The 18,874-nt window shown below is 45.6% G+C and overlaps 1 protein-coding gene across 1 annotated transcript; it reads left to right on the top strand.

The window, feature by feature from the left end:
- Positions 1–14,912: 14,912 nt before the first annotated feature.
- On the top strand, positions 14,913–18,658 carry LOC109777806 (disease resistance protein RPM1). Its single transcript, XM_020336366.3, has 2 exons — positions 14,913–17,857; positions 18,360–18,658. Exon 1 carries the CDS (start codon positions 15,063–15,065, stop codon positions 17,838–17,840), a length of 2,778 nt encoding a protein of 925 aa, XP_020191955.1. The 5' UTR covers positions 14,913–15,062; the 3' UTR covers positions 17,841–17,857; positions 18,360–18,658.
- The last annotated feature ends 216 nt before the right edge of the window (positions 18,659–18,874 follow it).

Below are 18,874 nucleotides of genomic sequence, written 5' to 3'. Positions count from 1 at the left end.
CTCTATTGAATGATCACTTTTATGATAATTCTAATTTTTTTAAGCACTGCCTGTAGACAATGTAATATTTACAAGGCTAGTTACAAAGAGAGAAAAGTAATAATTTTAATTATTCATTTACATGCATTTCAAAAAGAAAAGAAAACAAACATTTCAACTCAAAACAAGTCTAAAGTGCTAGGGACTCAAATTATTACAAAGACACTCATCCAAGAGCAATGTTCACCGCAAAAGGATCAGGATTGCTATTTCTCAATCGACTGGCAAATAGTATTTCTCACTCAGATACTAAATCAATAGTTGCATAGTGATTCGTTCGGATTTTTCATTCTGTTTTTTTATTTCCTTGGTGCATGTTTTACGTTGTTTTTAATTGTTTGTATGGGTTATTATTATAGTTTGTTCCTTTTTTCACATGCAGCTAAAGTTGCATGCTCGACGCCTAAGCACAACTATAGTTGCACGCACGTCCACCCTCGCACAATTACAATTGCACATTCGTCGACCTGGAGAAACTACAGTTGCATGCCCGTCGGCCTAATGCGATCCGCCAGTCTAGCCTAATTACAGTTACATGCCCACCGGCCTAGCGCAACGGCATGCCCGCCACCCACCGCAACTACAACTACATGCTGGCCGGCCTAGCATAACGGCACATCCACTGCCCACGCGCAACTAACATTACACATCCCTCATCAGCCCGTGTGAGAAACTAGTTATTTTTCAAACGATAGAGATCTACCACAGCCTGTAAGAGGTTCAACAAGTTCAAGACATGTTGGTACTAACAAAATGAAAGACAAAATAACATGGCAAAAATTCTCAAAAACTATAGCAAAAACAAAGTTCAATCGCTAGATCAAACTCTTCATCGCCTCGGGTGTCTGCTCCAACCTTCCGGTCCGTCCAGGCTCCCCCTCGCTCTCTGGTATTGAAGACCTGGCCGCCTCCCCTCCTCGCGGCTCTGGAGGCATGCCCCCCAAGCGGAAGTCTTCGGTGCGGAAATTCTCGGCTCGGAGCCGTGCGTCGGCGGGTACCAAGAAGTCCACAGCGGGTCTTTGCCGTCGCTTGGAGGCCGACATGGCTGCTGCGGCGGCTCCGTCCTCTCCCGCGGTAGCCTGTACCACTCCTATCCGGTCCCCGTCCTCGACTGCTCGCAAGAGCGGCTGGGTCCGCGACAGCGGGGAGCGGGTTGCGGACAAGGCGGCTCGTCAGGCGGCGGCTCGTGACCTTCCTGCTTCAGGTATCCCCCCTACCCCGCTCAAGCATGTGAATTCCCCTCTATCCCCGGTTAGACTAGTTCTTCCCTCCTACTCGGATGATCACTTGACGAAGGTTCTTTGGGATGTGGGCATTTCCTTTGATCATAGTGTTGGGTCTCCCTCTGCCATTCTCGCTCTGGTTAGGGCCAATGAGGTGGCCCAGGCTGCCATCGCCAAAGCTAAGGAGCTGGCTGCGGCCCCGCCCACCCCTTCGGTTGTGGCCGAAGGTGGATTGGGGGGAGATGCTCTGGCCCGTGCGCCTTCGGTTCCAATGAAAAAGGTTGCTTCCAAACGTTCTGAAGCCTGCTTGGCACCCTGCAGGTCGAGTCTCCGCATCAAAAATCTATCTAATGAGAGCCTTGTTCTGGAACGTGAGGGGTTTTGGCGCTCGGGGGCACCATGACCAACTCAAAGATGTTGTAAGAGGCGACAATATTGATCTTATTGGCCTAGTAGAGACCTTCAAGAGTTCCTTCTCCCCCAACGAACTCTCCGTAGTTGCGGGAGCTGATATATGACTCCTCTGCGGGGATGACTATTCCAAGTGTATCGATATCTCCACTGTACATAACATCCTCGCTGTGGTGTACCGGATGACTATTCTGAGTGTGTTGTCTGTCAAGAACTGAACTAAGTTGTCAACCAATCAGTTTGGATCGGAGAATATTTATTATAGTTATTCTACTGAAGAAAATACATGTTGTATAGCTCTGCACTATCTCTTATGTTGTCTCTATTGCACATCTCATGTATGTAATGTTGTACTAAACAAGGAAGATAGAATGATCTTCAGTTATAATATTCGTTTCTTTCTTTCTGATATTATTTTACAGAGAGGGAGTCTGGAGCGAGAGAGGTTCATCTTTAATGGAGATGACTATGAGTACCCCAACCGTGACAAGTCACAAGGGAAATTGTTGAAGAAAACACATGCAACACCAACTTTCATGACCTGGTAGTTCAGATTGAGATTCACCAGAAATGCACCTTGATGTATAATCCCCTGTGGCAACGTATAAGACCTCAACAGAAGGAACTAAAGGATGACTATTCCGAGTGTGTTGTCATCTCCACCGCATGACATCTTCGCTCTCAAGTCGAACCAGAGATAGTTTTGTACCTATGACCTCGTGTGGACCTAACTTATCCTGGAGAGAACAAACAAACAAGAACATGGCATCTACGTGTACATGAACCAGATTGTCGATAGATTACCTAGGTTCACCCCCAGTGGATGGGTAAAAGCCTTATGTCATGCCTACCGAGCTTCATTGATCAAAGAGAGGATTAAAATCGTGTAAACTTAATCTACACAGGGCTAGGTTACAGGTTCTTTCAAAGTCAGGCGATCTTTGATGGAGGGTCACCTGCCCCTTATACGGCTTGTGCATGCAAACTTTCAAGGCTAGCGCAGTGGAGGAGAAGACTGAAGGGAGAAGGCAAATGCTAGCGGGGGCGGTCGAAGATGCTAGAGGGAGATCTGAAGGAATGCTCCAAGGGGAAGCCCTTCTTCGACGGCAAAAGTATTGGATACATAGACATCGCACTGGGTGATTTGGTGTCGTGGCTGCAGGGAACAGAAGAGCTATGTGGTACCAAGCTCTTTGACACTATGAATATGCCATTTCTACTAGCGTGGATGGAGTGCTTCACCGCGTTGGACGCCGCCAAGGTGGTTCTACCGAACGTTGGCAAGTTAGTTGAGTTTGCCGAGATGAGGCGGGCCCATCTTGCTGCTACTGCAAAACTGAACTAAGCTGACACTTTTTTGGTTCGAATCGGAGAACATTTATTACGGTTATGACTTGGCGCACCGACTTGTCGATAGTCAGCCGCCCGTCCGAAGCGCGCAGAGTCCATGGCCCGTCGGCCCAGATCAGGCCCCGAACAGGCCTGCTACCGCTTCCGTACGCCATGGCAGATCGCGCCGCCATGCGCCGACCACGTCCGATCCGCTGCCTCTGGAGTCACCCAGCGCCGCGACACCTTGTCTTCATCTCCACAGACCACCTCGCACACGCATCCATCGCCGTGCATCCCCGCACAGATGCACGACAACGGCGTGCCTTTTCTGCCCTCCACCTTCGGCGAGACGGGCGCCGCCACCGCCGCCGGCGCCGGCGGCGGCAATGGCCAGGGGAATTAGGCTGGGAGAGGCTTGGCTACGGTTCAGGTGGAGCCTCCGGAGTCGCTCGAGCGGAGGCGACCCGGGAGGTGCGGGAGCGACTCAACAACAAAAAAACGCTCATTGCAATCTAGCCAATGATTATTATCGCGGGAGCTATGCCAAAAACTATTTTGGGCTGGCATGTATCGTATAATATACCTACTCTCTTTGTCCGGTGAAAAGTGTACATATAGAAACTTTAGAACAAATTATAGAGTGGAGTAAAAAATGCACGGAAAAGATGCAAGCCACCATCTCTCTCCTCTTTAATTACCCAACCCCCAATGAGCTAAGTGCATATGAAAATTAAGAAGACCATGTGTAGAATGTTATTGGTCTTGATTTACCGTGTGATGAGAGAAAAACATTTTTTTCTACTTTAAAGTGCACTGAAAAGATAGAAGTACACTCTTTTGTGTACAAATTTAAAGCCAAACAAATCGAAAATCCAAATCGGTGCCAGGCTCATCTGCTCCCGGTCAGAAAAAAAATTCAAAAAATACTAGAAAAATTCAAAAAAATCCAATTTTTTGTGTGTGGTAGATAATTTGATGCGTGAGGTCCGCTCGAAATTCCAAATCATTTGGATATCTGAGCAGCCACTAGTAGAAAAAGAGGCTTCCATACGCCCCCATTAGTCCCCAAAATAATCGAACCGCGACAAAAGGGGTCTTTAGTCGCGGTTCGGGAGGAGACCCGCGACCAACTATCTGGGCCCAGCGCGCTCGGTCGACAGCTGGCGGACGGGAGAGGCTTTAGTCCCGGTTGGCCTGGCCAACCGGGACTAAAGGTCCCCGAAGGCCTTTAGTCGCGGTTGGCCAGGCCAACCGGGACTAAAGGCCCATCCCTATATATAGGACTCAGCTCACTTCACTTCACTCAGCTCACTTCACAATATTCAGAAGGGGGTGGTGGGTTTGCTTTTGGTTCCTCCTATGCACACAAGGTGTTCGATGAAATGCCCGAGAGCCTGAAACAAACATGATATGAAGTGTCCGAGCCACACTTGAGCTTTCTCATTTATTTTTCCTCCGCGATCGCGGTTAGCAACTTGAACCTTTCATGTGTCATTGATAAAATATGCATGTGTGTAGTTCATTGTTTAATTTGTATTATTTGTAGCTAGTTAGTTTAACAAATGCATGATGGTTAATTATATACTTTATATAATAATAATGCAGATGAATCGGCAATGGATGTACGGTCCCCGAGTCTCCGGCGAGTTCACTACGGGTTTGAAAGATTTCCTCGTAGTGGCAAATGCGAACAAGCAGCAAGGTTTTATTATCTATCCATGTGCTGTCTGTAAGAATCAGAAGGGTTACTCCTCCTCAAGAGACGTTCACATGCACCTGCTTCGGCACGGTTTCATGCGAAGCTATAATTGTTGGACCAAGCATGGAGAAAGAGGGATTAGAATGGAAGAGATGAAGAAGGGGATGATATCGATGACAACTATCATGATCATTTCGGTGATACTTTCATGGAGGATGATGCTGAAGGTGGGGAAGGGTTAGGTGAAGGTGAAGAAGAGGCACATGATGAGCCCGCTGATGATCTTGGTCGGACCATTGCTGATGCACGGAGACGCTGCGTAACTGACAAGGATAGGGAGAATTTGGATCGCATGTTAGAGGATCACAAAAAGTCATTGTATCCAGGATGCGATAATAGTCTGAAAAAGCTGGGCTGCACACTGGATTTGCTAAAATGGAAGGCACAGGAAGGTGTAGGTGACTCATCATTTGAAAATTTGCTGAAAATGTTGAAGAATATGTTTCCGAAGAATAACGAGTTGCCCGCCAGTACGTACGAAGCAAAGAAGGTTGTCTGCCCTCTAGGTTTAGAGGTTCTGAAGATACATGCATGCATTAACGACTGCATCCTCTACCGCGGTGAATACGAGAATTTGAATGAATGCCCTATATGCACTGCATTGCGTTATAAGATCAGAGGCGATGACCCCGGTGACGATGTTGAGGGCGAGAAACCCAGGAAGAGGGTTCCCGCCAAGGTGATGTGGTATGCTCCTATAATACCACGGTTGAAACGTCTGTTCAGGAACAAAAAGCATGCCAAGTTGTTGCGATGGCACAAAGAGGACCGTAAGTCCGACGGGGAGTTGAGACACACCGCTGATGGAACGCAATGGAGAAAGATCGACAGAGTGTTCAAATATTTTGCAGCTGACGCAAGGAACATAAGATTTGGTCTAAGTACTGATGGCATGAATCCTTTTGGCGAGCAGAGCTCCAGCCATAGCACCTGGCCCGTGACTCTATGCATCTACAACCTTCCTCCTTGGTTGTGCATGAAGCGGAAGTTCATTATGATGCCAGTGCTCATCCAAGGTCCAAAGCAACCCGGGAACGACATCGATGTGTACCTAAGGCCATTAGTTGATGAACTTTTACAGTTGTGGGCCAGACCTGGTGTACGTGTCTGGGATGAGCACAAAGGAGAGGAATTTGACCTACGAGCGTTGCTTTTTGTAACCATCAACGATTGGCCTGCTCTCAGTAACCTTTCGGGACAGACAAATAAGGGATACAATGCATGCACGCACTGCTTACATGAGACTGAAAGTGTACGTTTGGTTAATTGTAAGAAGAACGTGTACCTGGGTCATCGTCGATTTCTTCCCCGAAATCATAATGTAAGAAAGAAAGGCAAGCATTTCAACGGCAAGGCAGATCACCGGCCGAAGCCTGCAGAACGTACTGGTGCTGAGATATTTGATATGGTCAAGGATTTGAAAGTCATCTTTGGAAAGGGTCCTGGCGGACAATCAGTTCCGCGGGGAGTTGACGGGCACGCACCCATGTGGAAGAAGAAATCTATATTTTGGGAGCTAGAATATTGGAAAGTCCTAGATGTCCGCTCTGCAATCGACGTGATGCATGTTACGAAGAATATTTGCGTGAACCTGCTAAGCTTCTTGGGCGTGTGTGGAAGACAAATGATACAAAGGAAGCACGGCAGGACCAGCAACTTTTGAAAGACCCAGATGACCGGCATCCGGAATGGTTTCAAGGTCGTGCCAGCTACGCTCTTACCAAAGAAGAGAAGGTCATTTTTTTGAATGCCTGAGCAGTATGAAGGTCCCGTCTGGCTTCTCGTCGAATATAAAGGGAATAATAAACATGGCGGAGAAAAAGTTCCAAAACCTGAAGTCTCACGACTGCCACGTGATTATGACGCAATTGCTTCCGATTGCTTTGAGGGGGCTCCTACCGGAAAATGTTCGAGTAGCCATTGTGAAGCTATGTGCATTCCTCAATGCAATCTCTCAGAAGGTAATCAATCCAGAAGATCTACCACGGTTACAGAACGATGTGGTCCAATGCCTTGTCAGTTTCGAGTTGGTGTTCCCACCATCCTTCTTCGATATTATGACGCACCACCTGCTCCACCTAGTCGAAGAGATTTCCATTCTCGGTCCTGTATTTCTACACAATATGTTCCCCTTTGAGAGGTTCATGGGAGTATTAAAGAAATATGTTCGTAACCGTGCTAGGCCAGAAGGAAGCATCGTCAAGGGCTATGGAAATGAGGAGGTAATTGAGTTCTGTATTGACTATGTTCCTGACCTTAAGCCGATTGGTATTCCTCAATCGCAGCACGAGGGGAGACTAAGTGGAAAAGGCACGATCGGAAGGAAATCAACGATATGTATGGACGGTCATTCTATGACTGAAGCACACCACACAGTTCTGTAAAATTCCAGCTTGGTGGCTCCGTTCTTCGAGCAACACAAGAATATTTTACGCTCGGACAACCCGGGGAAGCCTGAATCCTGGATTAGAAAGGCCCACATGGAGACTTTCGGCAGTTGGTTGCGAAAACATTTAATGAATGACAATGATGTTGGAGATCAGCTGTACATGTTGGCCAAGAAACCATCTTCGACTATAACGATTTTCCAAGGGTACGAGATAAATGGGAATACATTTTACACCATCGCCCAAGATAAAAAGAGCACCAACCAAAACAGTGGTGTCCGCTTTGATGCAGCAACCGAGAATGGGCAAAAGGTCACATATTATGGTTACATAGAGGAGATATGGGAACTTGACTATGGACCCTCCTTTAAGGTCCCTTTGTTCCGGTGCAAATGGTTCAAGCTAACAGGAGGTGGGGTAAAGGTGGACGAGCAATACAGAATGACAATGGTGGATTTCAACAATCTTGGTTACCTTAACGAACCATTCGTCCTTGCCAAAGATGTCGCTCAGGTTTTTTATTTGAAGGACATGAGTAGCAAACCGAGGAAACGGAAAGATAAGAAAACGATCAGTACATCATGCGATGATCCAAAGCGCCACATTGTTTTTTCAGGGAAAAGAAACATCGTGGGAGTGGAGGACAAGACAGACATGTCAGAAGATTATAATATGTTTGGTGAAATTCCGCCCTTCAAAGTGAACACTGACCCAAGCATTAAGTTAAATGATGAGGATGCTCCATGGATACGACACAATCGTAAGCAAGCAGGGACACAAGGGAAGAATTGATGTGTAATAATTTATTGTACCAAACTTTGTTGAATGGATCATGTGAATTAAAACGTACGATGGCGAATCCGGATGATTTGTATTTGGTCGATGAACTGAATGATGTATCAAACCTTTTGTCAAACCTTCAAGGGATCGATGAACTGAATTTTTTGATATATTATTTGTATTTTTAAGATTTTAAAATGCATTAGTTTTATTTTTCTGATTTTTTTGATATATTATTTGTATTTTTAAGATTTTAAAATGAATTAGTTTTATTTTTCTGATTTTTTGATATATAATTGTATTTTTAAGATTTTAAAATGAATTAGTTTTATTTTTCTGATTTTTTTGATATATTATTTGTATTTTCAAGATTTTAAAATGAATTAGTTTTATTTTTCTGATATATTATTTGTATTTTTAAGATTTTAAAATGAATTAGTTTTATTTTTCTGATTTTTTTGATATATTATTTGTATTTTTAAGATTTTAAAATGAATTAGTTTTATTTTTCTGATTTTTTTATATATAATTGTATTTTTAAGATTTTGAAATGAATTAGTTTTATTTTTCTGATTTTTTGATATATTATTTGTATTTTTAAGATTTTAAAATGAATTAGTTTTATTTTATATGAAAAAGGACCTTTAGTCGCGGTTCGTGCGAACCGCGACTAAAGGCTCTTTCCGCGCGGGAACGAAAGCGGCGCGAAAGTACCTTTAGTCGCGGTTGGGGACACCAACCGCGACTAAAGGTTTAGTCCCGGTTGGGGACACCAACCGCGACTAAAGGTATCCTTTAGTCGCGGTTGGTGGCCCCAACCGGGACTAAAGGGTACCTTTAGTCGCGGTTGGTCTCCCCAACCGGGACTAATGCTTTTCCTATATAAGTGGCACTTACGATTTTTCCACATTCTCCCCCGACGCCAACGCCCCTGCGCTTCGACGCCGCCAGGCTGCTTCTCGTCGCTGTCGCCGTTGCCGCGCCCTGCCCCGTCGCCGGCCGCTCCTCCTCGCCGTCGCCAACGCCTCCCCGACCTCGCCGTCGTCAACGCCTCCCCGACCTCGCCCTGCCCCCAGTGAGCTCCGACGCCCTGCACTGTCGCCGTTGCCGCGCCCTGCCCCGTCGCCGCCCGCTCCTCCTCGCCGTCGCCAACGCCCGCCGCTGCCCCTGCCCCTGCCGCCGCCGCCGCCGCCTTCCTCCCGCCGCTGCCCCTGCCGCCGCCTGCCTCCCGCCGCCCGCCCGCCGCCGTCCTCCTCAAACAAAGAAAAGGAAGAACAAAAGGAAGAAGAAAGGAAAAAGAAAAGGAAGAAGAAAAGGAAAAAGAAAATAAGAAAAGGAAAAAGAAAATAAGAAAAGGAAAAACAGAATAAGAAAAGGAAATAGAAAATAAGAAAAGGAAAAAGAAAAGGAAGAAGAAAAGGAAAAACAAAATAAGAAAAGGAAGAAGAAAAGGAAAAAGAAAATAAGAAAAGGAAAAAGAAAATAAGAAAAGGAAAAACAGAATAAGAAAAGGAAAAAGAAAATAAGAAAAGGAAAAAGAAAAGGAAGAAGAAAAGGAAAAACAAAATAAGAAAAGGAAAAAGAAAAGGAAGAAGAAAAGGAAGAAGAAAAGGAAAAACAAAATAAGAAAAGGAAGAAGAAAAGGAAAAAGAAAAGGAAGAAGAAAAGGAAAAAGAAAAGGAAAAACAAAATAAGAAAAGGAAAAAGAAAAGGAAAAAGAAAAGGAAGAAGAAAAGGAAAAAGAAAAGGAAGAAGAAAAGGAAGAAGAAAAGGAAAAACAAAATAAGAAAAGGAAGAAGAAAAGGAAGAAGAAAAGGAAAAACAAAATAAGAAAAGGAAGAAGAAAAGGAAAAACAAAATAAGAAAAGGAAGAAGAAAAGGAAGAAGAAAAGGAAAAAGAAAAGGAAGAAGAAAAGGAAAAAGAAAAGGAAGAAGAAAAGGAAAAACAATAAGAAAAGGAAAAAGAAAAGAAAAAAGAAAAGGAAAAACAAAATACTTGGCAGTGCTAAACAAAAACTTCTATGCAAATTAGTGCTCAATAATCTTATTTTTTAATTCCTCCTCCTCTATGTCCCCTTAATCTTATTTTTTAATTCCTTTATACTTAAAGAATTTTTACTACATGCAGGAGTGACATATGGCGGACGATAGAGCCGAGCCGCTTAGGGATCCGGAGGCTGAACGTTATTTAATGGGCATCATCAACAACGAGATTCCTTATGTGCCGGGCTCAGAATATGAGCAAGAAGAGGATGTAGTCTCTTCTTTCTGAACCTTGACGGTGGAGATGATCAAGAAGGTGAAGGAACGGACATTGTCGACGGAGGTCAACCGTCAACAAACGACGATCTCGAATTGCAAGTAGCAACCACCTCCGGCGAGGTATATATATACATTGAGCCTCTCGTGATACAAACTTACTGAAATGTGAATACATATGTATTAACGCGCGCGACTCTCTTTCTTTTTCTAGCCCTCGGCCGGATCGAGTACGACAAAGCGTGGCAAATCCAAGGCGATGAAAACAGGAGAAACATATGCCATTGAGTTTGTCAGTGAAACCGGCAAGCCCCTACAGCACACCTCAAAGTTTCTCAACCAATGCGGAGTCGTTGTTAGAGACAACGTCCCGATCACCGTCCAGGAATGGAAGGAGCCAAAGAAGGCATGTCTTGGTTTCAGTTTTGTCGACAAGAGAACGAAAAAGGATTGCTGGAGAAAGCTTATGGAACATTTCATTCTACCTCCGGAATACAACAAAGTCGATGAATTCGGTACCGAGGTTCCGGGTGGACGTGAGAGGAGGAGGCTAGTTAAAGAGTTCGCTCTTCAGAAGATGGGCGAAGCATTCCGGAACTTCAAGAAAAATTTAACCCGTGACTATGTCAACAAGGGCAAGACTCCGGATTTCAATGGACAACATGAGAAACTGAAAGATGATTGGCCAGAATTTGTGAGGCAAAAGCAATCGGAGCATTTCAAGGAAATATCGAAAAAAATAAGGATAATGCGAGTAAGAAAAAGTTCCATCATATTATGGGGCCAGGAGGATACCGCCTTTCGGAGCCTAGGTGGCAGAAGATGGAGGAGGACCTGAGGGTGCGAGGAATCCCTCTAGGTACAGAGGGATGGGACCCAAGGGCCAAAAGCTGGTGGTACGGGCATGGGGGATCGCTAGACCCGGAGACAGGGGTGTGTGTTCACCGGAAGAAAAAGTTTGCTCCCACCCAAGCCCTTATTGACGCAATGACCCAAGCTCAAGAGGGCTTGATCAAGTTCAACAGAGAGAAAGACGCACTGACAACAGCCCTCGGGAATGATGAACACGGAGGACGTGTACGAGGCAAAGGCAAAGTTCCGTGGAAAGTAGGGTTTTCCCAGGACAATGACCCGTACTGTTACAGAAGCCGTAAGAGAAAGACGGACCGGGATGCAGATCTTATGGCGAAGTTTGCATCGGAACTCCATGAGTTGAAGCAGACCGTGCATGAACTAGTAAAAGAAAAATCGGCTGCAGGGCCGCATGAAGATCATGAAGCGGATCGCGGAAGCCAGCAGCGGAGAAGCAGCGTGGCTTCCACGGATGCCCCGCCTGGTGCTAGTGCACCGATGATCGAGATTCGTGCACCGGAGCCTCACTACCCCATGGATGATGTAAAGGAGATGAAAGAATGTGATCTGCATTATCCCGTGGGGAACGTTTCCACGAAGGTAGCTAGCGGCAGTGCTTTACCCTGTACACCTGGAGCACTCCACCACAACAACCCCATTGCATATGGCTATGTTCGTGTCACGGTGGAAGACATAGTCCAAGGGTTTGAGGACCTGGAGATTGACAAAGCTACACCCGAAGGGGAGAGAAGACTTGGAGATGTCAAGCGCCAGATCATTCTATGGAAAAAGAAGTACATAGTGTTTCCAGGTGAGGCGCCAAGGCTAACAAGTCCACCCCCCTCCGATGGTGGTGGTGGTGGTGGTGGTGGTGGCGGCGGTGGTCGTGGTGGTTCACCTACACCTCCTTCACGCCATTCGACGCCGTCCCCTGATCCACAACCTCCGGCGGGTACGACGCCCCGCAATCCTCCTCCGGCGGGTACGACGCCCCCCAATCCACCTCCGGCGAAGAAGCAGAAGCAGGCGGACAGCAAGGAAACCCGCTCCTGGACTATTAACCCGGACCCTTATGTACCTAAGACCACAAGGGTACCGGCGCCATCACTGAAGCCTCTCCTCCCAAGGCCTTGGGAACTTAGTGAAGCTGAAACCAAATTGGCCGCGTCTGCTCATTATGAGAAATGGAAGGCGGATATGAAGGCGATAAAAGAGCCTGAGCCCAAGCAAGTATTCACTGAGAAGCAAAAGAAGTGGGCTAAGGATTTTTTGACGACACCGTCCCAAGCCGAGCTGAATATGCCTGACGACTATGGACATGAACTTCGTAGGCAAGCAAAAATATTGAAGGAGGAGAAAGAAGAAAGTAAAAAAAGCAGGAAACAAGTTGACCAGCTCAGGATGCAGAATAAACAATCGATCCCCCCGCTCATAGTGAAAGCCGGTCCGGAAGAGGACCCCGAGATCATAGCAGCTGCGGCAGCACTTGGATTGACTGTAGCGAGTGCCATGAAACAAGCGTCCGAGATGGGTTTGACTCTTCGTGCCTTCTTAGGGCTTGAGGATGCGCCAGTATGTGAGATAGCATTACAATATGTGCGGAATGGGCCTCTCGTCGAGCCTGCGCGGGAAAAGAGTCTACCACCACAAATGCGAAATCTGCTACGTTGGTACAAGCAATTCATAACATGGGCCGACAAAGAATATGTTTATGCGGATGTTACAGAGGAGCATCACACCAAACGATACTCTGTACAAGTTCATATGAGTGAATTGTTCCAGTTGTTCAATCTGCGCGACCTCGACAAATCTATGCTGAGTTGCTACGTTCTGTAAGTGATTTATTTCTACCTCATCTCGTTCTTCATTGCCTGCACTATATATATATATATATATATATATATATATATATATATTGTCCTAACTATATTGTTGCGTACGCTATTATGCAGATTGAAGATTTGGGAATGCAAAATAAGAAACATCGATGATGTTGGGTTCATTGACCCACATATCGTTAATGGACATGTGTTACAAAATCACCCCGAAGACGTGGAGAAAGACTTGTACAAGTTTCTTAGAAAGCATCAACTCAAAAGTCATATTCTATTTCCTTACCATTTTGGGTGAGTGTTTCTCTCTTGTGCCCATTCTCTTTTGTTTACTCCATGCATGGTATGTCTAATCGATGAGTTATGCATGACTGTGCATGTAACGTGTCCGCAGGTTCCACTGGATTCTGCTAAATATTGAACTTCACACCTCCAGAGTTCTAATCATGGACTCTATGGATTCGGATCCAAAGCGTTGGGCCGACATGAGAAAAATGCTGCAAAAGTAATTATTTTCAATCATTTGAGCTCTATATCGATCGGTCTCTTTCGTTCATTTCCTAATATCAAGTAACTAATAACTCCCTTGTTCATTTAATTTTCTTTGCCCTGTAGGGTTTGGAGACGGTTCTCAGAAGAAATTGTCGGTGAATTCAAACATGAGCTAGATTTTAGAAGGTTAGTTAATGTGGATAAGCAGCCACCGGGGACCAATCTATGTGGATACTATGTTTGTGAGAACATCCGGAGACACACCTCTGAGCGGAAGGCATCGGATAGCGTGCGGAAGGCGACGGATAACTTGCGGAGGAGGCTTAGTCCAGAAGCTCGCTTCCGACCAATTCAAGATGAATTAGCAGGATTTTTCATGAGGGAAGTCATCAATCCTAAAGGAGAACACTATACCGAGGACGAAGAAATTTATATGCATACCCGAGATTGAAACTTGTTCGAAGTTGTATATGGTCATCCATCCTAATTGTGTATGGAAACTTGTTCGAAGTTGTATATGGTCACCCGAGATTGAATATATATTATATATTCCTCTTGAATTCTTCTTGTTTGAAATTTCATATGCATGTATATAGTAGCGTAGAATATGTGTACTGAAACTTCATCAAAATTAAAATAAAACACAAAATAAAATATAAAAGAAATAAAACACTACAAATTAAAAAGAAACCAGGTTTAGGCGGGCTAAAACCCTAAACCTGCGGAGGAGGCCTTTAGTCCCGGTTAGCCACGAGAACCGGGACTAAAGGTCCTCCGCCCCGACGGACCCCTGGCGCCCACGTGGACGGGCCTTTAGTCCCGGTTAGCCACGAGAACCGGGACTAAAGGTCCTCCGCCCGACGGACCCCTGGCGCCCACGTGGACGGGCCTTTAGTCGCGGTTCGTAAGAGGCACGACTAAAGGGGGGGGGGGGTCTTTAGTCGCGCATATTTAGTCCCGGTTGCACAGCCGGGACTAAAGGCGTTTGCGAATCGGGACTAAAGGCCCATTTTCTACCAGTGAGCTCTCGACAAATTACAGACCCCGATTTTATCTTTTTTGCAGGGAGCTGCTCAATTGTCCAAATGAGTTAAAATTTGCAGCGAACCTCACACATCAAATTATTATCACCCAAAAAAAATTGGAATTTTTTGAATTTGTCTAGTATTTGTTTTGATTTGTTTCGTCAGCGCGGGTGCAGCTGGGCCCAGGAGCAGCAGAAACGCCGCACTCTAAATATATACTCTTCTTTGGACGGAGGGAGTACATATATTGACTTGGCAGGCTAGTAGGGCCATGCGATGACAGCAGACCACTGGCCCATATCCACCAAGGACACATCCCCTTTTCTTTTCCTCTGAAGTCTAAGCTCCCAACGACCAACTACTTTGATGTGTAAGTATGTTCTTGCGTGCACGTTTGTTATTCAAAGAAAAAGTCTAAGCTCCCAACGACCAACTACTTTGATGTGTAAGTATGTTCTTGCGTGCACGTTTGTTATTCAAAGACCAAATTGTGGTCTCGAATGCATGCTGATTATTCAAAGACCAAATTGTGGACTCAAATTTGTGAGCTCCGAGTCGAGTAAGCTACCACCACATTAGAGGCAGCCCTTAAACAACCAGTTTACTCAGCAAAGCTACCGCCAAATTGCACGCTCAAACAACCAGTTTACACACCAAAAGCCTCAAGAACCATGGCGGAGGCTGTTGTTGGGCAGCTGGTGGTCATGCTGGGCACTGCGCTGGCAAAAGAGGCGGCGATCTTTGGCGGGGCGCTGCTCAGCAAGGAAGCCTCCGCCCTCAGAGGCCTCTTCGGCAAGATCCGCGAATCCAAGGCAGAGCTGGAGAGCATGCAGGCCTACTTGCAGGAGGCAGAGCGGCTCAAGGACACCGACAAGACCACCGGCATCTTCATCAGCGAGATCAGGGGTCTCGCCTTCGAGATCGAGGACGTCGTTGACGAGTTCACCTACAAGATGGAGGACTGCAAGCACGGAGGGTTCACCGGCAAGATGAAGAAGCGGCTCAAGCATATCAAGACCTGGCGCCGCCTGGCTGCCAAGCTCCAAGAAATCAAAGCCAAACTTCAGGATGCCAAGCGGAGGAAGAATGATTACACCGTCATCGGCATATCTGCTTCTGCTGCCAGATCGACGAGTCAAGGTCAATCTCTGCATTTCACCAGGGATGAGGACCTTGTGGGGATAGAGGAGAACAGGGACAGGTTGATACGGTGGCTGACCGTCAGCGGTGGTAGTGGTCATGGTCTAGAGCAGAGCAGCAGCAAGGTTACCTCGGTGTGGGGGATGCCTGGTGTTGGTAAAACCACTCTGGTTGCTCATGTGTACAACACTGTGAAAGTGGATTTCGACGCGGCGGCGTGGGTAACGGTGTCAGAGAGTTACCGTATTGAGGGTCTGCTGAAGAAGATCGCTGCCCAGTTCGGCATCACAGTCGACGTCGCCGACATTGAGATGAGAGACCTAGCAGAGTCCATCCACAACTACCTTCAAGGTAAAAAGTTCATCATGGTCCTGGATGATGTTTGGGCTGCGCGCGTGTGGTCCGAGATAAGGAATGTCTTCCCAACGTCTAACTGTACCGGCCGATTTGTTATCACATCAAGAAAGCATGAAGTGTCACTGTTGGCAACTAGGGAGTCTGCAATTCACTTGGAACCGCTACAAGCTCATCATTCCTGGGAGTTATTCTGCAAAGGAGCATTTTGGAGTGATGATGGTAAAGAGTGCCCATTGGAGTTGCAGGAACTGACTTGGAAGTTCATAGCAAAGTGTCAAGGCTTGCCTATTGCTATTGCATGCATTGGCCGCCTACTATCCTGCAAACCCCCAACTTCCGCTGAGTGGGAGAATGTGTACAGGGGTTTGGATTCGCAGTTGACGAAAGATGTGATCCCTGATGCTCATATGATCCTAAAGGTCAGTTTGGAGGACCTTCCGTATGATTTGAAAAATTGTTTCTTACACTGTGCACTATTTCAAGAAGATTATGTATTAAAGAGGAGAAGGATAATGAGGCAGTGGATTGCGGCAGGGTTTATTAGGGAAAAGGAGAGCAAAACATTGGAGGAAGTGGCAGAGGGATACTTGGCTGAGCTTGTGAACCGAAGCCTATTACAGGTTGTGAAGAGGAATCATGCCGGACGACTGAAACACTGCCAGATGCATGATGTCATAGGACTTCTTGCCCTGAATAAAGCCAAGGAGGAGTGCTTTGGTAAATTTTATGATGGCTATGGTAGTGGGGCATTCTCTGTAGAGGGTGCACGTCGCATATCAGTCCAGGGGGAAAACCTTGAACAACTGAGCCGATCTGGTGCAAAACAACTCCGTGCACTCCATGTTTTTGGAAGGTATATCAATATTGATTTGCTGAAGCCTATCTTAACATCTTCGAATTTGCTGTCGATGTTGGATCTGCAAGGTACTTGTATCAAGATGCTGCCCAATGAAGTATTTAGCTTGTTTAGTCTGCGATATTTGGGTCTTAGAGATACCAATCTCGAAAGCCTGCCTGAAGCAGTGGGGAGGTTACGAAATTTGGAAGTCTTGGATGCTGTGCATTCTAAGCTGACGTGTTTGCCAAACAGTGTTGTAAAACTTAAAAAATTGAGATGCCTGCGTGCATTTAGTACCAGCAGATCAAAAATTGGAAGAATACGTGGGGTCAAGATGCCTAGTGGTGTACATCACTTGGCAGGGCTGCGGGCTCTTCAGTCCATCAAAGCCAGTCCAGAGTTTCTGCGTGAAGTTGGAGCTCTGACAGAGCTAAGAACATTCGGTGTCTGCAACGTGAGAAGCGAACACTCTTCTTACTTGGGCAATGCTATCACCAGAATGAGCCATCTTATTCATCTCGATGTTGGGGCTGCAGCTGAGGATGAGGTGCTGCGGCTGGACGGGCTATATTTACCTCCCACCCTTTCTCTGCTTGGTTTAACAGGGCAGCTAAAGAAAACATCGATGCCTCAACTTTTCTCTTCCTGGTCACTTCTTAATAGCGTCACCCGGTTGTACCTGGCATTCTCCAATATTGATGAGGGAACCTTTTCATGTCTGTGTGTGTTACGTGCTCTAAGCACCCTTGAGCTAGTGCAGGCTTTTGAAGGGAAGAGGTTGGATTTTTATGCAGGGTCGTTTCCAAAACTTCGGTTTTTACACATATGGGGTGCTGCACAACTCAACCAAGTGGGAATAGAGGAGGGCGCAATGCAAAACCTTGTCGAGCTATGGTTCACAGAGTGTCCTGAGCTAAAGTTTCTTCCAGATGGCATCCAACACCTTGCAGCCCTTGAGAAATTACTTCTGAAAGACACATCAGAAGAGCTAGTAGAGAAACTCCGGCAGAAGAGAGATTCAGATGAATGCAATGAAGATGTAATGAAGATTGGCCACATAAGGAATGTTACAGTGGAATTGAGCCAAAAAGGACTTTGGAAAAGGATTAGGTGATCATCGCTATTCACAAGGTTAGTGTTCAGTGTTTCATCTTTCGTGCGTATATTAAATATTGAAGTTAAATTCGCAATTGGTAACTAGTTATGAGTTTGTCTACTAAAGCTAGTTAACGTGATTCCTTTCTCCATGTTCGTGTGTATCTTCCTCGCCTATACTAGAAATAGAAATATGCAACTACATAGCCGGTAACTAGTAGGATTGGTCATAGAAAGAAGCAAGCAAATATATGTTATGTTGTATTTAGGATATGTGTGCTTGACACCGCTTGTGTTCAAGTCCCCGTTGACTCAAGTTTGAGTCATATGTGTTCTCTGTTGATAGAACTTCTAGTTCCTCCTGCACGCATGCTCTTTCGTTTAAAGTCTGTCATAGAAAAACCAATAAATGTGTGCCTTTCATACGTATCCTAAACTAATAGGCTGAGTTGCCCGTCCTATTTCTACCGTTGACAAATATACAGAGATTCGTTCACTCCCCTGGCTGACTGACCGAGTCTTTTGCTATTGTTGTCAGATCCTGGGCTGTAGCATGTCAAGCACATTCTGATCACTTGGATCATAATCTCAATGAAAATCTGGGCTATTCCTTGGATTGAAGACATGTAAGACGGTCAGCTGTGGGCCGGGTTCTGGAAGGCAAATATCAGCTGTGATGAGTATTTCTGCTCAACAGCTGTGGATCCATCTTTATAGATTTTCAGTTTCTAATCTATCTTAAGCTGTAATCATTACTGAGGCATATGCTGTTGCGAACTCAATCTGGAATTATATTGCTGTAAATTTAAGACTGCATTCAATGAATGAAGTTGGGGAGCTGAGCTGTATTCATGTTAGCTTTCAGTGATGTTGATGGAATATTCATTCATAATGCAAAGTTCCTCTTTTCTTTTGAAGAAAAATAGCATAAAGTTGTCCAAAAGTATATTTGTTTCTCCAACAAGAAATATAGTTGGTCTTCTTGTCACGGTCGTTCAGTGATCTTTCGACCAGAATTTGCATCTAAGAGTAATAGACAAACAAACTATTGTA

Source organism: Aegilops tauschii, chromosome 1 (assembly GCF_002575655.3).
Source record: "Aegilops tauschii subsp. strangulata cultivar AL8/78 chromosome 1, Aet v6.0, whole genome shotgun sequence".
Classification (NCBI taxonomy): Eukaryota; Viridiplantae; Streptophyta; class Magnoliopsida; order Poales; family Poaceae; genus Aegilops; species Aegilops tauschii.
The sequence above is the reverse complement of the archived record's forward strand: the minus strand, read 5'-3'. Positions and strand labels throughout refer to the sequence as shown.

What these genes read in the sequence shown, in the direction of transcription:
- LOC109777806 (XM_020336366.3), top strand. Translation starts at nt 15,063, where the DNA reads ATGGCGGAGGCTGTTGTTGGGCAGCTGGTGGTCATGCTGGGCACTGCG.